This window comes from Pundamilia nyererei, unplaced genomic scaffold (genome assembly GCF_000239375.1).
Source record: "Pundamilia nyererei isolate P.nyererei 1_Seehausen unplaced genomic scaffold, PunNye1.0 scaffold00092, whole genome shotgun sequence".
In the NCBI taxonomy this organism is placed as follows: Eukaryota; Metazoa; Chordata; class Actinopteri; order Cichliformes; family Cichlidae; genus Pundamilia; species Pundamilia nyererei.
In genome coordinates, this window is record NW_005187493.1 from 2,068,908 (window position 1) to 2,088,790 (window position 19,883).

Here is a 19,883-nt window from a genome sequence, read left to right on the forward strand (position 1 = left end):
CTTAGACACTTGCCACTTTTATGTACGCATGTAATTTAATTTAGTTCACATGAATTTAATTTATATAATGCCAAATCACAACAACAGTCACCTCAAGGTGCTTTATATTGTAAAGTGTAGACCCTACAGAAAATGGAGAAAAATCCAGCAATCAAACAACCCGCTTGGCCAAAGTGGGAAGAAAGAACTCCTTTTTAACAGGAATAAACCTCAGGCTGAACCAGGTTCAGGGAGGGGGTTAGGGGTGAAAAAAATCTCAGTACCAGTAAAAAAAAAAATCCCCTCTGAAGTCGCATCAATGGTTTGACCCATTTGCTAAAAGTTATGTTCATGTTTGTTGCATATCTTTTAAAAGACTGATATGTTTTCAGCTCGGAGTCAGTGACAGCTGTGCAAATGTAAATCTCAAACTCCATGAGGCAATTTTTTTCGGATTTGACACAAACTGACACAGGCATGAACTAGTTATGGTGATTATGGTCAAGGTCATTGTGACCTTACAAAACATGTGCAAAATTATTGGTAGAACTGCAGAGCCTGTTACTTGAGAATATGACCCAGGTTATTCTGTAATAGGTTCAAAAGATGTATCCTATAGAAATACACTCACTAAATGTCTGTGTGCAGGTGTGCCTGCTGAAAATATGGCAGTGCAGAAAAGATAAGACTGCAGCTCTGTAAACCTACAGTGTGTCTAAGTGAGTGACTTATGTAATTTTTCACAGAAAAAAGGTGTTGAGTTGTTTTCACATCCTTTCAGAGAGAATCAAGACTTCTACTGCATATAGTGTGGAGTAGGTAGAAGTTACTGTAAATGAAGCACTTACACTTAACTTACACTTTGTTATGTGCTCCCATTCAGCAGCTCCTTAACAAAAATAAAATTTAAAAAAAAATCACCCATTCCCATGGTAGCGCGTCAATGTATTTAGGCATGTGGAAATGGTCAAGACAACTTGCAAGAGCAGTTGTCCCCTAAGAAGGGGGATCTAATGTGACTTTGAACATGGTATCCTTGCTGGTGCCAGAGTGATCTGAGAGTTTCAGTAACTACTGATGTATTGGGATTTTCCCCACACAGGCATCAATAGAGTTTACTGAAAATGATTGGAAAAAGAGAAATATCCAGTGAGCAGCAGGTCTCTATGTGAAAATGTGCTTTTGATGCCAGAGGCCAAATTGCTTCTCCCGATAGGAAAAGACGATAATTCAAATAACAACTTGTTACAACCAAACTATGCAGAAATGCAAGACATCTACCTTTGAAGTAGATGGGCTACAGCAGCAGAAGACCTCATCGGGTGCCAGGTTTGTCAAGGCTAAAATTCACATGGGCTCACTAAAATTGGAAAAAGGTTTCCTGGTCTGCTAAGTTTCGATTTCAACATTCGGATGGCAGGGTCAAAATCTGGCTGGAAACATAAATCCATCCTGTTATATCAACAGTTCCAGCTGGTGGTGGTGCAGTAATGATGTGGGGGATCTTTTCTTGGAACATTTGGGGCCCCAGCTGAGCATCGTTTAAACACCACAGCCTACGCGAGTCACTGATCATGTCCATCCCTTTTTGACCACAGTCTGTGGGGATGCAGTGTGTACAATAATTCAAAGAGTGTAAGATATTTAGAGTAATAACAGTATTCATTAGTAAGCTCAAGAATATCCAGACACTTGAAATGATTAAATGGTTCTTTTTATTCTGCATTACTTATACATAAAGTATAAAACAAAGTACAACAAACCAAAATAGAAAATAAGTGAGAAAATGGGAAAGTGTACCACCTTAGTATTATTTTTTTTAACTATACAAGTTGAAACACCTCTGTAGCAATAAAGATTAATCAGTGGATCACACCTTCTTGGAGCAAGTTTAGATTTCACCAAATAATTAAAATACAACATACTAAAGTGTGCATACACAAAACATTGACAGAACAACTCAAGAGATGAATACAGTCTTAAGTACACTACTGATTAAATTTGTTCAGTCCTCCGTTCTTAGTAATTACAAAATGTATAAGCATCATGTTTATTTCACCAGACTGTGCAAGCTTTGAAAAGAAATTGCACCGTCGTCGGGATTGCATAGTGTGTAAGAACTCTGACGGAGAAAAAAAGAGTGGAAACCAGAAGAAGCCCTTGTAGACTTCCCAGTGAAGCAGGTTGATGGTAGATGGACACTGGTTGTCAGTTACCCCTCTGTATGCTTATTAGGTTTGTAACGCCTCATTTTGACAAATGTCTACATTTTATGGGTACTCTTCACAGATTGCACCACGGGACCAGCTGGTCCATCCCTGTCCTAGGAGTTTTGTTCCCTGAATATACAGTTTCAAACATATTTAAATCCCCTCCCTCCCCCACATTTGTGCCTCAAGACAAGATGTGCCTCAAGACAATTCCTTCTTGTGCTTGGCTGAGTCATGCAAACATTCTGCTGCAACTGTAGGATGCAGTGTTAAAGCTAAGATGAAGAGCTATTCGTTTTTTTTCATATATATATATATGTGTGTGTGTGGGGGGGGGATTTGAAACTAGGCAAAAACAAGTATCAAGCTGTAAAATTACATTACATACTTAATGTAACATTGAACGGGGATAAAGTTCACACATTAGAAACCTGCTGTTAAGTACCACCAGTGCAAAGTGCAGTCATTAAATGATTATCATTCCCAGTTATGTTAAAGTTGTTTCTAAAATGTTTGGCATGACTGAATGTTATAATAAAACTACAGCAAAAGTCCAAACAGAACAAAAAAAACCCAAAAAAACAATTACTATATACATGTTGATATTCAAGGTTCATCACTGAAACAGTATGATCCAAAACAAACAAACTTTTACTTCTCTGAGGAGCACAAGGAGAAGCACGAGTTCGCAGGAATCCAACTACAGTTTGCAAATATATCTAGCTGCTTTTTTTTTTTTTTTTTTTTACCAATTTTTCTGCATTACCTTTCATTATCAACCAAAGATGTTTTAAATCTGGCTAAGCTCTGCAGATGGATTCACAAGTGCTTCTAAAAATCCAGTGACTGAACACAGAAAATAATCCAGATACATAATGATGGTACTAACAGCATTGCTTTTGCCATTCAGAGTTAACTATTTACAAAGTTGCACAAAGACAAAACACAGTTTGAATGAACTTTCTAGCGGTGAGGGGAGAAACGGGCTGAACTTTTACATACTTGCTCTATTGTGTAAAGTAAACTTAGAGGGGCATGGCTCTTTTGCAAGTATGATGGTAATGGATTATATATGAACACTTGTGGGGCCTGCTTTTTCTTACAAAATAACCTGGTAGCCTGAAAACAGTCATAATATTGTTTTTAGCCTTCTCCGTAGACACTCCCCCCCCACCCCACCCCCCCGCAGCGGCTGATAGAAAGTTTCCTGGCATTACCAGCAATAGTCCTCCCACTGACACCTCAAAAGTCCTCAGCCAAGATTCATCACACACATGCTCCTGAACCATTTATAATGCCTCATTGTTATAATAAAATAGAGATTTTTTTTGTGAAAGTGCAATGTTAAATTCATCCTGACTAATAATGCTTTAAAGTTATTTACCTTTATCCTCCATTACATAGCTAGTGTACCACTTCGAAACTGTTAAACTGTATTTACAATCTTCTTTCTGCTACTGTTGTAATCTCCCCGTTGGGTTCTTTATCTACAAACCATCAACCGAGAGAGCTGAGTAAGCATCTATACATTTTTACAATTAAAAATATCTATACAGTTACGTACAGTATCTAAAATAAAAGGAGGCCCTCGTAAGTACAGTACAGAATACGGCCTCTTTCATCTTTTGCTTTGATCCCTTTGGATATCTACCAGGATTTCAACTACTATTCAGACCCAAAGGAGAATCAACAGCCGTTCAGGGTAAATTCTTAAAAATTAAGTTAGGAATGTATGGCTGTTTGAAAGTTTTATAAGGCAAGAAATATATTAGGGCAGGAAAATCTATTTGGCTTCATTATTAAGGGAAAAAAAAGCATTTTAAGTCATGTCCACAGACTTGCTGTTATTTTCACAGTTTGCCCTCTTATTCATCTGTATTAGTGATAAATGACGAGGGCTCAGCAGATGCGTTTGTGTGCGTCTGAAATGTAAAAATATTTCAAGTTGCAGATTGAAGTGCAGTTGCGGTGCGTAGACACAAAAGGGAAGGTTTTTGTGGTAACGGCCTGTTGTATGTGTTGTTCCGTCCCTTCTGCAGAACAAAAAAAGAAAAGAATAGGAGCAGCAGGGACTTTTTCTTTTTTTGCTTCCAATGTGCGACATGCACATGTTACCTCTTCCCCCAAATTCTATATATTGAAAAAAAAACAAAAAAAAACAAAAAACAAAAACACAGTGAACAACTCCAAGCATCACAGATCCAATCACAGACATGCATGTGGCCAAGATATGCTGGTGTCACACAGGGCTAGGTGTCAGTATATGTGGTTCATGCTTTTGCCTTACACCTCAACCAAGCCAGTAGCCAGATGGCGGGATAATGGCTAAAAAATTATTATTATTTTTTTTTAAATCCCAGAACACCACCACAAGTGCTCACATGTTGTAAGCAACATAGATAGGATCCAGCTGGTCAGCGAGGAAAGAGTCACGAAGGTGCATGCGCTGCTTTTCTCCCCTGGAGTTGATCGGAATGACACCGGGGTCAACGATGACCACCACACCCACAATGAGGTGGTGCTCCTCCAGCACCACGTTGGTTATCAGAGGCACCAGGTCCAACGCATCCTGCTCTGAACCACACAGCTCCGACACCACCACCAGCAGGTTGGTCCACGTAAACACAGCACTGTGAGGCACAAGGACGAGGCACTTAACAGCAGTGTCACGATGAGGAATAATAATAACTAATCGGATATTACGTTGTGATGACAGCCTAAAATGTAATCTTTTATTAAGGCAGTGGGGTTCCAAAATTTATACACAAAGGCCCAATTTTACTGCTTTTACCTTCATGTTTTCAAGGTTTAGCAATAATAAGAAACTGGGAAGAACCCATGCTGCTGCTCTTTTTATTAATTATGTTTTCACAAATGAAAAAAGTGAGGTTATTTTCTCAGTTGCTCCTCCTTTGAAATTAGCTCATCACTTCTTGTATTTCTTTCTCCCATAAACAACAACAAAAACAGCTGATTTCTAAATGAATGTAGACATAATATTTTCAATGATTATCTGCAAGGTTTATATTTCTATCCTTATTAGTACCAGCCAGGCTTTTTACTCACGCCAAGGAGGTTATGTTTTTGGCAGCGTTTCTGTGTGTCTTTCTGTCTGTAAACACAATAACTGGAAACATTTTGAATGAATTCTGATAAAACTTTGTAGGGTCATGTTAATGATCCATTAAAATCTGGCTTAAATCCATGAAGTTGTTCAAGGTCAAGTTAATGATTTGTTGGCCGAGAATTGACAGGAATCTCAGAGGTGTGGTATGTTTTGTCAAGATACAGAAAGTACTGTTTAAACACTTCAAATATGACTTCATACGTGACCTCTGACTTATCCTTCAAAGTCCATCGATTCCTCTGTAGGTCAAAATGATATTAATGCTATATTGACTTTGTTTGCATTAACAGCATATAGGCACATGTTCATAACATGTCTTTTATCCTTAAAACGATGTTTGTAATTGTACTGCCTTTAATTGTGTTGACAACGTTTCAGAAATGATACTGTTACATGGGGGTTTTAAATATCACAATATAGTATTATGATACATTTGACCTTTCCAACTGCCTTTTTTCTCAAGTTAACCCCAAAATTTGTTATATATCTAAAGTCCTGCCAAAAGAAAGAGAACGAGCTGCCCTTTTATTTTTAATAAATACTATAGGATATTATTATATATTAAGCGCAGGTTATTTATGTGCAGTTATTATCTACTCCTACATTGTTAAAAACATTAAAGTGTGTGTCGGTGTGCGTGCATGCATTCGCACCTCTCAGCAATACTTCGGTGAGCCCGTGACACTGACGTTTCAATGTCAATAGGATGGTAGCGCAAGCCTCGTAGCTCCAATGTCTCATCCAGTGAGCCCACCACAAACAGAGCATCATGCCGATCTGAGCACAGAAATGCAAACAATATAAGCAACACCCCCCCAAACAAATTCAGTCACATTAGAGCAAAATTTGTAATCGGTTACTGTAGGATCGAGGTTACTTTAGTTTCATAAAGTTTGTTTAAGTTTATGCTTTATCAGGTTTAAATCTGCAAACCTTGTTACATTAAACTTATCAGCACTATTCCATCAATATTTCTGAGTCCAGGTTTTAGCTCAGTTGTGGTCTATTTACCCCCGCTTGCATCCAGTAGCTCAGTCCTCTTCACAAAACCCAGGTATCCAGTTCTGGCCCATAAAGTGTGCGGGTCTCCGAAGCTGAGCTTGGTGTTGAAGTGATCAGCCTGAAGACTTTCCTCTCCGTATATGGTGTAGTAGCCACTGGCACTGTGAGGGCTGTTTACCCAGATCTAAGAGAAAGAAACATCTGTAACTTTCAGAGAAAATCTTCTCTAGCTTCAGGTGTGGTCTCGATATGCGTGTGTGCTGTGGTTAACCTCTCCTAGATGAGAATCGCCAAGTGGGCCTCGGGTCTCTGGATTCACTATGATCACCCGAACACCTGGCAGTATCTAAAAATGACAGAGAAACAAAGACACTAAATACAACTCTGACATGCTTTTCATTAAACCTCTCAAAAATTGAGAAAAAAACCCACACAGGACAGCGCATAATGAGTTTCACCTTGCCAGACTCCATTAGAGGAAGACTCTGAGGTGCTCCTCTCTCCACCAGCCTCACTCTGCCAAAAACACAGGCAGCGCATTTATAAATATTCAAAGTTCTAATTAATCTTTGCGAATTGGACCATGTCAGGGATTTTCCTGCACAGAGAAGTTTCTGATGCCAGTGAGGTTTTAGCCAGAACCTCACTGTGTTATTGTTTTTATTGTTTTTTCAGAAAACCCCCCCAGACGTGATATTATTTTTTATATTGATCGCGTCCAATAAATCCCATTTAGCTAGAAAAAAAGTGTAAAGTAAGCTTTTACTAAATACTAGCAAGTTTACTTTAACTAACTTGACTGTTCTCACCTGTCATGGCGCAGGGACTTCATGTCCACATACACCGTACAGGGATCAGGACCAGTGGTGCCCTGAAACACACACATATATAAAAGAACAGGTTTAAAGAGGTCCCACTTCTTTCTCATTTGATCTATGATCAACAGCGACGTCCTGCTGGTTGGTGTACCTGCAGGCAGATGGCCAGGTTAACTCTGGAACCAAAAGCAGTGCTGACAGCTCTGGACGACAGCCCGACATCCTTAAACAGTTTGGAGAAGGAGTGTGTGAGGGCAAGACGAGGGCGTTCCTCTGCTATCACCACGCAGCTCCGCACACACGACAGGTTCACACCACGGGCCTTAAACAAACATGCAAATGATCAAACCCATGATGTTTTATTTTAAAAATAGCTGTATTGTTTCTCTTCCTGCATGTCGAGTCCTAACCTTGAGTAAATCTGTCTGAGTACCCAATCCCTTAGTGCAGAGCTCCATGACAGAGTAGGAGCAGAAGGTGTCTCTGATACGGTACTGACTGAGCGTGCTTAGCCACAGAGACAAGCTGGTCTCCAGCTCGAACGGAGGAATCAGGATTGACTGGTGACCTGAGTAGACACTGTGAGACAAAACATGTAGGTGAAAAAGTGGGGAAAGTGATACCTTTGTAAATAACCATGAAATATTGTAGCTGATGTTTTACCGTACCTGGCGAGGCACCACAAGACGAAGCCCAGACCACAATAAGGATCCAGACAGATGGCTATTTGGCGAGAGGAGTACAGCTCACACTGAAGCTTTATAGAGCGGCAAAGTGCGCTGACTGCTGCATGAGAGATCTGACAAAAGACAAGAAAAGATAAAGAATTAATTTTGTGGATGTTTTATAAAGCAAAGTAAAGTCTTCCATAGATATCTGCCACTCATATATAACCAGAAACTGTTCCTTACACGCTTTCACTTTTTAAAAATGAAGACATGCTCCAGGTATGTGCATCTGTGACTGTACTAGATTACAACAAGAAAAACGACACCCTGCTGATTCCTGCTGGTGTTTTAATACTACTCTACTACTGCTGTAATGTATGAGACAGTGTACCAGACAGTCATTAACAAGTTTAAGATACAGCCAACACGAAATTAAAAAACGACCACAGAATTGATGCCAATATTTGGTTTAAAATAGCGCCGTGACAGAACTCAGTGTTTTTACAGTCTTTTTCACGTGGCAAAATCCATCCTGTAAAAGCCCCAGTCAGTAGAGGAGTCATATAAAAAGTCACGTGTCTCACCTTGACTCCAGTGAGCATGCCTGTTGTGGACACGCTGAAATCCAGATAAGCTATCATCTCTGCTGTGGGCGGCTTATAGATCTGTGGAGGCCGGCGGCGAGGAAGGTCATCTGCAAACACCAATAATGCGGGTTTTACAGCGCTGTGCACAAAGTAAACTTAAGATAATATTGAGCAATGATATAGAATAGGATCCAGCAAGCAACAACTAACTCAAAGTTCACCAAACAGGTGTCTATTCACAAATCCACCCACTGAGCAACTTGGATAACAATTGTAGAAAGCAGTGAAATGTCCAGCTTCCTGTTTTAGTGTCTCAGTGTTGCAGATTCAAACAGTCCACAATAACCGACGCCAACTTCATCTACGCTGCCTCGACTGCGACCCACAACTAATGAACCCTGTTCCTGCTTTGAATCTGACACATGAGAAAGTCAAGCGCTGTGAACAACGTGTACTTAATTTGGAGTGTGTATGTAAATAACAAGAAACTGCAGGATTCAAAGTTTTGTCATATGTTAAAACTGAACAGGGGAAAAAAGTGTTTTATTTTCTCATTTTCTTTTCGGCGTGTTTGCTTATTTACAGCTTTCACGGCTGATTTATTTAAAAATCACGTTGATGGACCATTGAAAACTATAGCATAGCAAAATGACAGCAAACTGTTATAAAAGCAGCTCCCTCAGTCACAATGGGGCACTGCAGCGGGCAGCTACACACGTTTGCTTTTGCATCAGATGCCTTTACAGTGGACACAACCCCAAAAAGGATTTGTGTAACCTCCGGAGACCAAGTAATGGATCTTTTCCTTGTTAGGCAAATGTGTAAACCACTATACTATGAAGCTACTAATAAAAACAAAGAGTCATTAGCCTTTAATTTTTGATTAATTTTGATCAACCTTCTGGTAAATACGATAGTTTATAATAAACAAACTTTTATATTTACCAGAATATTTACCAAAATGAATGAACTGTGAGGACAGTGAATCATCTTTCTTTAGAATGCCTGACTTTCACATTACTGACTTATTATTCATAATTCTTTGATACAAGGATTAATAACTGAATACTAACTGCATACTTACATCTGAGTTGCAAATACTTGACGGTGTTTATAAAACATTAAAAATAGCTGGAACGTCTCAATCATACCAACTGGCACCACAAGGGGGGGCCTGATTTAGCCCATGGCTTGTAACCAGAGCATCATGCAGTACTCAGATATGTTCAGGCTTGATTAACATACTAAGAGTATTTACTACCTGTGTCAATGATTGTTGGCCAGGTTTTAACATTAACAGAGGCAGCTGCCTCTTTGGAGCGCAGAGTCCTCATGAGGTTTTGTGTCGTAAGGATGCACGCAGCTTTACTGACCTGGTAACAAAACACATTTGAATGGGAGCGTGAACAACACAACAGTCAGAATCATTTTTGTTGTAAAATTGTGAGCAGCACATTCCATCAGCGGGTCGATTACAGTTAAAAAGTGGAAACTATGATGGACACTGTAACTGGACCCACTTCATGAGCATAATTTGCTCTCGGAATCAATGTAGCTTGTAAATGGAAATTATTTCAGGAAACTGGATGCCATAAAGATCTGTTAAAATCTAATGAAGCGCAGAGAGGCACCAAGTAGTTGCAGAGTTATTTTTGGTGAAAGCATAAGCAGAAGTAATCCAGTGTATGTACGTGTTTTTTTAGTCCTAATATCTACACGAATGAGATCCTGCTTAGGATTAAATGAAAGGACAGGCATAAATGCATGTAACCACATGCACTTACGTCAATGATCATGCGGACAGTAGGCAGCGTGGCTGCCAGGTTCTGAGGGTGCGGAGGCCTGACGTTTACAGGAACACATCCAGCATAGAGACAGCCGTAAAAAGCAGCAATCAAATCGATCCCTGAGGGAAAACAAACAGAGGAAAATCATTTCATAACAATGATGACGGAAGGAACGCTTAGACATGGAGCCGGAGGTAGAACCCACCAGGAGGATAGAGCAGCACTACATTCTCTCCTGTGTTGATGCTGCCTTTCTCAGTGAGCGCTGCAGCTATCTTCTCAGCTCGCTTATGAAGCTGGACACAGGTCGCTGTCCCCACTGTCACACCCTGAAGGACAGGTGACAGTAAGGTTACTATGTATTGTTTTTGTCAATCACATAGATGATGTACGGCATTTTGCAGTGTATGGACAGATCAGTTTGGTACCTTGGCGTTAAGAAGAATGTAGAGAACGTGGTCTGGGTCTGTCTGTGCCCTCCACTGTAGCGCCTCTGTCAAATACTGATGCTGTTATTAAATAAGAAACATAATTACACACTGTAAACTGAGGGTTTTTTTGTTTAAGTGTATAAAATATTACAAACCCAGCCACTGGGGGTAAATACAGGAAGGGTGGTGTTGAAAAAAAGAATTTATTAGGGTCTAAATTTAAAATAAACAAAGCGATGCTTACACTGAGTGTGCTGTCTGAGAGCTGTCTGGTATAAATGATCTGAACAAGAATTTATAGCACACTAAGCCAATATAGCTCTTATAGTAATGAACACTAACTTAGGATGTGAAAGGTACATCAGCAATAAAAATAAAGGGTGACATTCATGGAAGGTGCTTATTTTCTGAAATACCAAAAAGTTAAAAACCCATGCAAATTCTTGCTTACGTCAGAACTGAACGAAAGCACACAAACTAAAACCACAATACAATACAGATTCGAGCATGACCAGAATAAACGAGGGTGGGGAACATGCCAGAGAGGGTCGTGATTCTTACCATTACGGTGGGCCACATACAGAGCTACATCCAGAGAGTGACGAGAGAAGAGAGAAAGAAGAGTCCAGATTTTTCTATAAAACTGAGCTCTGGCTGAGGTAGAGCCATTGTTACAGTGGCAGCTGAAATGTTTCAGTGTTTCCTATTTTAACACACTTTGCTGAGCAATGCTGTTAATCACATGCACAGGGTGCCTGCAGCTTCTGAAAGACTTGCATTTAGCTCTTGTGAAAAACAGGAGTTAGGTTAAAAAGGGTACGGTCACACTGCAAGAATCAGTGCAAAATTCTGATATAGTTCTTGCATACATTCATCCATTCACATTTTCATTTATTGCAGATTCCAATTAATGTGCAGTAGACACCAGAGCATTTCAACCAGTGCCAAAGAGGATGAGAAGATGAACATTTTATGGCCATTTCTGCCGGGAGTTTGATCGAAGCTTGGGTTATCAGATTCGGAGTTCGGTGCTCATAGTTCTAGTACCTTTCGGACCAGATCCTGATCTTCAATCAGACCGAGGTCTCTCCCTGCAGCCTGGGCAATCCTCTTTCCTGCCACCAGGTTTCCCACCATGACAGATGCAGGACCGACACCAACTACAAGACAAAACAGTCCAAAAGAGATAAAGTGAAATAAAGTAGGAGGCAAAAACAAGACAGGAAGGCCAGACCTCAAAATTATCAAAGCTGTGTGAGATCATCTTGACACAGAAACAAACAAAAGGCAGCATCGAGAGAAGAGCTTTGAATGTCCTTCAAGAACTATTCCTGAAAACTACTTTAAAAATAAATAAATAAATAAAAATAATGTATACTTTATTGATCCCTGTGGGAAAATTCCTCTCTGCATTTGACCCATTCACTAAGTGAAGCAGTGGGCAGCCATTGGGCACCGGGGAACAGTGTGTAGGGACGGTACCTTGCTCAGGGGTACCTCAGTGTAGCTGTTCAGTGGATTCGAACCCCCGACCTTCCGATAATGGGGCCACCACTCTACCTACTGAGCTAGCCCTGCCCCAAAAATGACAGGAAAGCTTGTCCAAGAGAGTTCAGACTCTGTTTAAGACTGAAGGTCGTCAAACCAAATACTGAATTGTTAGAATAGTACAATCACTGTTTATTTAGATGCCATGCATGTTTGCACATTTCAATAAGTTCCTGCTCTTATTTCGCAGTTTCCTAGCAAAACACCTAGAAATGAGGGGTGACTTAAGACATTTGCAGATTACTGCATCTATATCCTTATGACTGCACGGCAGACCCATAGGTTTCCTACAAACTACATCTATAAACAGTCCCTGTGCTGGACTCCATTTAATAATTTATGCTAAATACGTTTAAATTATGAACCTCCTCACCGAGGCTTCGTTTGGCATAATCTTGTAAGAAATTGATGGGGATCATTTTCAGTCATGTTGAACAGAAGTTTGTGTCAGACAGACCTACCTGGCTGCTTCTGGCGGGGCTTGGGCAGGTTGGTGACACAGGTATGGGGACACATCAGGATATTGCAGGGGTGGAGATTGCCCTCTAAGAAAAACTGCTTTGTGTCAGAAATGTGGATGCCACCCAGCGGCGTTTTTGGTAAGGTGTTCGCCGGGACCAGAGCCAGGCAGTAGAGCCCCACTTGGTGGATGCTATCAATAGCCTACAGATGAAACCAAGCACTGAGATTAGCTTTGCTGGGTAATGTTCTATATGTCGAATGATTTTTCGATAACTCCAAAGACTGAAGATTATATTGTAGACACACTGAATGGAGGCTTCCATTCGAACGCTGTGGCTGAATTTACCTGAAGCACCCGGCTCATCCACTGGAAGCTGTCCTCCTCGCTGGCATCGGGCCTCTGCTCTGCCACAATTACAACCCTCTCATCATAGAACACCGTGACTGAAAACACAGCGATCCTGACACACGAGGATACACAAACTCACTGAAGATTAGCCAGAAGACGTGGAAATCAAACACAAATGAGCAGTTTAAAGCATACAGAAAGTGGAAATACTTTATCTTTCAATAATCCCTTCAGTTGTCAGTGTGGGGCCTGCTGTGTTTCCTCTATACCACTAGATGTCAGTAGTTATAAGTAAGATTTGCACTTGACCCACCAAAGAGCTCTAAGATTATTTTCTTTAATCCATGAAGAACAGTTTTGCCTCACCTGCCACGGTACACAGTCTTGACCGGCTCAACTGCAAGAGCTGTGGCCACCAAGTCGTCGGCGTTGTGTCTCCGCCCGCTCACCATCAGCAGGCCTTCGATCTTCCCCACCACGAAGATGAGACTGCCCTGTACAGAGCAAGTGATGCAACAGCAGGGTTGTTATACGGTTAGTGAGAGAGACGAATGGTTTCAGGTTGCCACAGAAGTGCTCTAATGAAAGAGTCCTACTTACTGGGCCAACAAACCCCAGGAGTCCAGATCGCACAAATGGAATCTCTCCAATGGGAACTCCGTTAGCGTTAACCGGTATCACCTGGGCACGACGACGCAAAGAAAGAACAGCAAAACACACAAAAACAGAATCAGCTTTAACTGCGTCCCTTACTAACGATGGTGGCAGCATGTGCAGTTTGAGTGTTGGTTATTCTGCTTTCGCACCTCAAAGGTGTTTTTGGTGAGTCCAGGCAGGCCGTAGTACATGTTGCCTCCTGCACGGGAGTTGATAATTATCTCTCCAATTTCATCTGTTTTACACAACTGAGGCGGTCCATCTGGCTTAACGATACACATCAGAGCTGGAGGGACAAAAAGGCAAAGTTAAGAAAACACGGACTTCCTAATTTAAAATGATTCCCATGATAATTTTATCTTAGACGTATGACTAAAAAAAAGTCCCACTTTCATTCTTTGTTGCGTACATGTATTCAGATTTACATCCTTTCTGTTAGTTTTGCAGTTTAAAAAGATTGACTGGATTGACAGAATGTGGGAAAGTGTAGACTTTCAGCTTAAATTTGAAGGGAATTTAATAAAAGAGTGTATTACTTGTTTTAACAATTAACAATTTTTATATTCAGTCCCCTATCTGAGCGTCATAAATATAAATGAACAAATTAACACAGTTACATCAAAATATTCATTTTAAAGACTTTGCTGAGGATCCTTTGCAGGAAATGGCTGCACGATGTCAGGAAGCAAACAGATAACACCAAAGAATGAGTTTCCTCCTTTGGGATTCTTTGTTGCCAGGCCTGCAAATGTTTTTTATATTTTGTGGTTCTTTATGCCTTCAGTCTTGCCTTTCTTTACCTTCAGAAACTCCTGGGTTTCATTTTAGCTTAAAGTACAAATTTGTCTGCTTAACCACAGATGCACACTTATGCATCAGACTGCCTCCAATGTCTAATCGTTGTTTTCTACTGCTGAGGCTTATGAGGGGCTTATTACAGGCTTGGATTATGACATGTCTATCTCCTAGAGGTTTGATAAATGTTTTTTCTCTCTTTATGATGGAAAGGATCCCATGATCACTGACCAAATTAGTCCAGGTTCAAGTACAACAGTGCATCCTTTTACCCCCCTCATTATTGTGCCAACGTGCTAATGTCCCTGCTAGTTCTCTGGTGGATATTGACCTCCACTGAGAGCTCCTTTAGTGCATGTTGTGGGTTCACAGATTAAGCTTTTAAAAATGAAATGCCACACTTGGAATCACTTCCAAACCTTTGACCTCATTCATTTATGAGGAAATATTAATGAATAGGCCGAGTCAAGTTTTCGTATGGATTGTCCAATTACACATGAGCCCAGATAAACAGGGCACTATATATATATATAAAAATGGCAGTTGTTGGTACAATATTTTAGTTTGACCTCCTAAGTGAAAGCTTAAAGTCTGCATATTCATTACAAACTGTAACATGAACAAGTGTTGGTATATAGCCAAAATAAAAAATGCTGTTTTAGTGTTCAAAAACCCAACTGTTTATGTCATGAAGTCTTAGAAATAAACATCTGCCAAAAAACTGGAACATTTTATCTGGATGTTGAAAAGAAGAAGATAATTATTTGAATTTCTAATTTTCTCATATGATTATAATTTTATGATTATATTTTTGAACAAGCTTGTTTGCCTCCATTTTCTTGGAGACGTGCAAAAGGTCAAACAGAAAGATTTCAGAGCTGGCGGCAACTAGGCTTATTACATTTTTACACTATAACCACGTGGTTATAGTTAGTCAATATTGTAATCTCCTAATATGTATAGAAAACTGTGTTTTTTTTTGTTTTTTTTTAAAGTGTAGGTCGTAATGGTCTCTTTTTTAGCAAATTAATTACAATCAAAAAAACAAATGCAAACAAAAAGCCGTTTATCATGCAGCTTTTCTTCTACCCTCACCTCCAGGCATGACATGCCCCACATCTTGTACAGTCAGAGCGGAGTTCTTGTCTTCCGTGTTCACCCTGATGACACCGTGGCTCAAGCCACCCATGGAAAGGATGGCACGGGCAGGAAGAGGCGCACCAGGCACTCCGGATCTACACGAGTAGACAGTTCACAATCAAACATGGATGTTTCCATCTGTTAGCCATCTGCCTACCCTCTTATGAACAACATCACATATAAATTTCTGTCTAGTTGGACTGAAATACAAGCTGTGAAGGTGGCTTGTGTGAGACATGAAAGAATAGAAAGAATTTGGTTTTAATCTTCTGGTTTTGTCTTTAAGTTTACACAACATCCAATAAGAGCAGTGAATATAGGTCAGTGAGTTACCTTCGTATAGCTACCGTCATGGCCTCTGGAGATGTGGCACAGGGGCAAATCACCTCAGGCTTCAGCCCATGAGACTGGAACTTGTTCAGGAAGGCATCGCAGGAAGACACTGACCCTGGAAAGCACAATTTTAAAAGTGTGACATCTAATTTGGCTTGCTGGAAAAGACCCAGTTTTACAAAGCAGCGATGGCTCGGGACATACTCACAGGGATTAGCACCATCAGCAACAATGAGCATTCGTAATGAAGCCAGGCTGATGTCTCTCTGCTCCCGATGAGCCATCATGGCCCAGTGCAGATCACGGCACTTCACCAGAGCTACACGAGCTGCACAACAGCAGGAGTTACATGGAGTATTATAAAATTATAAAATCATTTTTTAATACACTTCGTCTCAGAGTAAAAGATAATTTACCTTTATGGATGTGGACCCTCTGCACCCAGGAGAGAGGACAGGCTTTCATCACTGCATAGGGAACGCTGATCGTGTGTATCCTGTTCATTACAGCCTGCAATCAAACAACCTGATTACTGGAGGTTGCAAATAAAAAAAAACTGGAAGGGATTTTTTTCCTTCCAACTTGACAAACAACACAAACAGTGAGAAACCCATTTTGTGATGATTTTGTGCAAGAAATCTCTTTCATTACTAATTTAACATTTTACATTTACTAGAGAATTTATAGTTCAGATATAATGTGCACACAAATTAAGACGTTGTACATGCACCTAGCTGTATATGCAACCTAACCTAACCTAGAAATCTACAGCTAATGACACTCACTGTGAGAACTCCATGCCATAAGCCCATGTCCTTTTTGAAGTCCAAGACATTCACCAAAGTTTCCCCTTAAAACAGAGACACAAACACACAAGTGAGGTTGGCTATGTCTAAACAATCTAAACTGAGACATGACTCAAGTTGTGATTTGCTGTTATATAAATAACATGGAGCTGAACCGAAATAAAGCTTTGTGTAATGGATGATGCAAACACTATCCTTCTACTCACCCTCACAGTAGTTGCAGGCCTGAGTCAGTGATTGGCAGTGGGTTAACATGGCCACTTTAGACACAGCCACGCCCACCACTGTGCCCTCCTTATTTGCTTTATACTACAAAGAGATGAAGCAACAGATGAGCCACAACACACCAGACTAAAATGATGCTTTAAAATACTTTTGGTACTTTGACAGGATGGAATAGGCTCTAAGAATGAAGCAACAAAAGTAAAAATAATAATAAGCACAGCTGTGTTACCTCTATGTATGCAGGGTCAGTGTTAGCAGTGGGAATGTGCGGCTGCCAGTCTTTGGATGGTTTCGTCAGGTACTTTGAATCTGTTATCACCCACTTCATTCGAGGCCAGCCTAACAGAGACAGGGAAGATATGCATCACACAACAATTTCGAGAAATATTTAATTTCTTTAAAAACAAAAAACAACAACAACAAAACCTCACAGGTTTTCTAAAAGCCACCAAAATTGATCTGAATTAAAACCCCAATTCTCCCTAAAAAATGGGATGCTGAGTAATGTGTAAAAAAAAAAAATGCAATGATTTGCAAATCATATAAACTCACACATAACACAGAAAACATGTCAAATGTTTAAACTCAGGCATACAAATATAAGATCATTTTATATTTGGATGGATTTTGTAACATGTCTGAAAAAGTTGAGATGGAAGAAACAAAAGGATGGAAAAGAAAGTTATGCTGAACTGAACTAACTGGGTCAGTAACATGAGTGTGAATGGACTCAGGGACACTTCCAGAAATCACAGTCTGTGAACACAGTTCGCTGTGCGATCGACAAATGCAGTTTGAAGCTTTATCGTGCAAAGAAGCAGCCGTAAGTGAACATGATCAAGAAAAAAGTGCTGTCTTCCCTGGACCAAAGTGCTTTTAAAATGGACTGAGGCAAAGTGTAAAACTATTCTGTGGTCAGATGAATGAAAAATTTGTATTGTCTTTGGAAAACATGGATGCTGCATCATGTGGACTAAAGTGAAGAGGGACTATCTGGCTTGCTTTCCATGCTCAGTTCAAAAGCCTGCATCTCTGATGGAATAGAGCTGCATTGGTGCCTTTTTGGAAACGGTATCTTTCACAAGTTTAAAGGTGCCAACAATGCAGAAAGGTATATGCTCCCATTAAGACAAACACCTCCTTCATGGAAGGCCTGGAGACAATGCTAAACAACATACTGCATGTATTACAACAGCTTCATAGTAGAACTGGCCTGCCTGCCTGCAGTTCACACCGTTCACCAAATGAGAATATTTGGCTCATCATGAAACAAAAAATAGGACAAAGAAGACCCAGGACTGTTGAGCAGACAACATTTCCTTCCAAAAGGTCCAGCAGCTGGTTCCTCAGTTTCCAGATGTTTATGGACTGGATGCCACACAGCAGTACGCACAGACCTGTTCTAACTGTTTTGATACGTGTCGCTATGAAATGTTACTTTTTCTCATTTAAAATATTTGGTCTGTTTTCCAGGTTCTACTGTGAATATATAATAGGAGTTTTTGAAATTTGCAAAACATCCATCCATCCATCCATCCCAATGTTTTTGACATTAGTGTTGAATTAGACAAAGGTTGCTTTTTTAAAAACAAAACAGGTATTCAGGACATTCAGGACAGAACTTGCTTGCTGACCTTTAAATTGTAGTATTTCGCCCGTGGGGGTCTTGGGTAGGCCTTTCAGGCAGATCTCACTAGTCAGAGCCAGACCAACGCCACAGCTACCGAGCAGAAAACCCACCTGGCTGATACCTGCATCCTAAACACGTCACAAACAGGACAACAAGAAAGCACTCAGATTTTTGAACATAATAAAAACATAAAATGAAAGTTTCCTGTGACGGTTTTTATACCTTGCGAGACAGCGGTACCTCAATAGGTACAGGTATAACTTCAGCAAGGAGGCATCCATAAAATGCCACCCAGAACATCCCGGGGTCACTGTTGGGGTACACCAGCGCCACCTACCAAGAAAGTTTAGTTGGACGTTAAAACAAGCACTTTCTGGGGCCAGTGGTCATTTTAATAAAGTAAACCCTCTTCCATATCAGTCGTTTTACGTAACAGGACATAATAGACATAAAAGCAGCATAGAAGCAGTGTGTGAAAAACTAAAAACAGTTTTTTTTTTATGTTATTTTCAACAACAACAAAAAAAATCCTGCCTCCCACAGAGGCAGCAGCAATAAATTGTGATACAGTCAATGTTCATTGCAAATACACAAGTTAAAAATAATCATTTGCTGTAAATAAGTGTGTGTTTTCTGAGTGTGAGCTCCTACTCGGTCTCCTGGTTTGAGGATTTGCTCGTTTTTAGTGCCCAGTTTGTTCAGGAGGGTGTACGCCAGCTTCACACTGCGACTCCACAGCTTCCCTAACAGACAGATGGTAGATTTTGGGCGGGGGGGGGGGTTAGCACCTTTAGAAAAATATAATGTCAAAGAGTTTGCACATTTTTTTTACTATTACTAGGTTTTAAAATAATAAACATATATAATGTTATCTTTCAGTCGTCACAATAAGCGTTTATGACATTAAATGACATCATTTTACTGACTTGATGACGTTATACTTCTCTCTTTGAATCTTGTGTCTCACCATAAGTCAGTGTATAGAGTGGTTTGCCCGTGATGTCGAGAGCAGTAAGGGCGGGGCTCTTCCCCTGAGTGGCTCCCCAGCGAGCCAGCGCTGCCTGCAGGGCTGGAGGCCAGTTACTGACCACTCCCAAAGGCTCCCCTTTCACTGGGATGATCTGACGGCCCTCTGGCTTGGGTGTGTTGGGGTCCGGTTGGGGCACTGTGAAAGAGAGACAACAGGACACTTTTGAGTATATTACAGACTAATGAGATGAGATATCACGGAGGTAAAACCAGTCCATGCGGGGTATCAGTTTCCTCCTACATGGTTTCCCCCTTTGTTTCCTGAGCTCTCACGTTACCTGCTTTTTTTTCTTCTTTTTT

The 19,883-nt window shown here is 40.4% G+C and overlaps 1 protein-coding gene across 4 annotated transcripts in view; it reads right to left on the reverse strand.

Moving 5' to 3' along the window:
- Positions 1-3,377: 3,377 nt before the first annotated feature.
- dip2bb (disco-interacting protein 2 homolog Bb) overlaps positions 3,378-19,883 on the reverse strand; it is a 43,927-nt gene continuing 27,421 nt past the window's right edge. For 2 of the 4 annotated variants that reach the window (XM_005739618.1, XM_005739617.1), the window contains 32 exons: positions 19,522-19,719; positions 19,206-19,297; positions 18,777-18,887; positions 18,559-18,682; positions 17,154-17,263; positions 16,906-17,008; positions 16,679-16,743; positions 16,310-16,403; positions 16,102-16,221; positions 15,894-16,008; positions 15,516-15,655; positions 13,775-13,911; positions 13,569-13,649; positions 13,335-13,462; positions 12,966-13,080; positions 12,619-12,820; positions 11,657-11,769; positions 11,171-11,194; positions 10,607-10,687; positions 10,384-10,507; positions 10,176-10,297; positions 9,653-9,764; positions 8,389-8,498; positions 7,805-7,935; positions 7,547-7,715; positions 7,288-7,458; positions 7,128-7,189; positions 6,777-6,834; positions 6,590-6,664; positions 6,328-6,502; positions 5,970-6,093; positions 3,378-4,819 (listed from right to left, as the gene is read on the reverse strand). In XM_005739618.1, the coding sequence (XP_005739675.1) occupies positions 4,567-4,819; positions 5,970-6,093; positions 6,328-6,502; positions 6,590-6,664; positions 6,777-6,834; positions 7,128-7,189; positions 7,288-7,458; positions 7,547-7,715; positions 7,805-7,935; positions 8,389-8,498; positions 9,653-9,764; positions 10,176-10,297; positions 10,384-10,507; positions 10,607-10,687; positions 11,171-11,194; positions 11,657-11,769; positions 12,619-12,820; positions 12,966-13,080; positions 13,335-13,462; positions 13,569-13,649; positions 13,775-13,911; positions 15,516-15,655; positions 15,894-16,008; positions 16,102-16,221; positions 16,310-16,403; positions 16,679-16,743; positions 16,906-17,008; positions 17,154-17,263; positions 18,559-18,682; positions 18,777-18,887; positions 19,206-19,297; positions 19,522-19,719 (3,839 nt within the window). In that variant the 3' untranslated portion in view covers positions 3,378-4,566. The remainder of the gene's footprint in view (positions 4,820-5,969; positions 6,094-6,327; positions 6,503-6,589; positions 6,665-6,776; positions 6,835-7,127; positions 7,190-7,287; positions 7,459-7,546; positions 7,716-7,804; positions 7,936-8,388; positions 8,499-9,652; positions 9,765-10,175; positions 10,298-10,383; positions 10,508-10,606; positions 10,688-11,170; positions 11,195-11,656; positions 11,770-12,618; positions 12,821-12,965; positions 13,081-13,334; positions 13,463-13,568; positions 13,650-13,774; positions 13,912-15,515; positions 15,656-15,893; positions 16,009-16,101; positions 16,222-16,309; positions 16,404-16,678; positions 16,744-16,905; positions 17,009-17,153; positions 17,264-18,558; positions 18,683-18,776; positions 18,888-19,205; positions 19,298-19,521; positions 19,720-19,883) is intronic. The other 2 variants (XM_005739620.1, XM_005739619.1) reach the window with 1 other exon arrangement.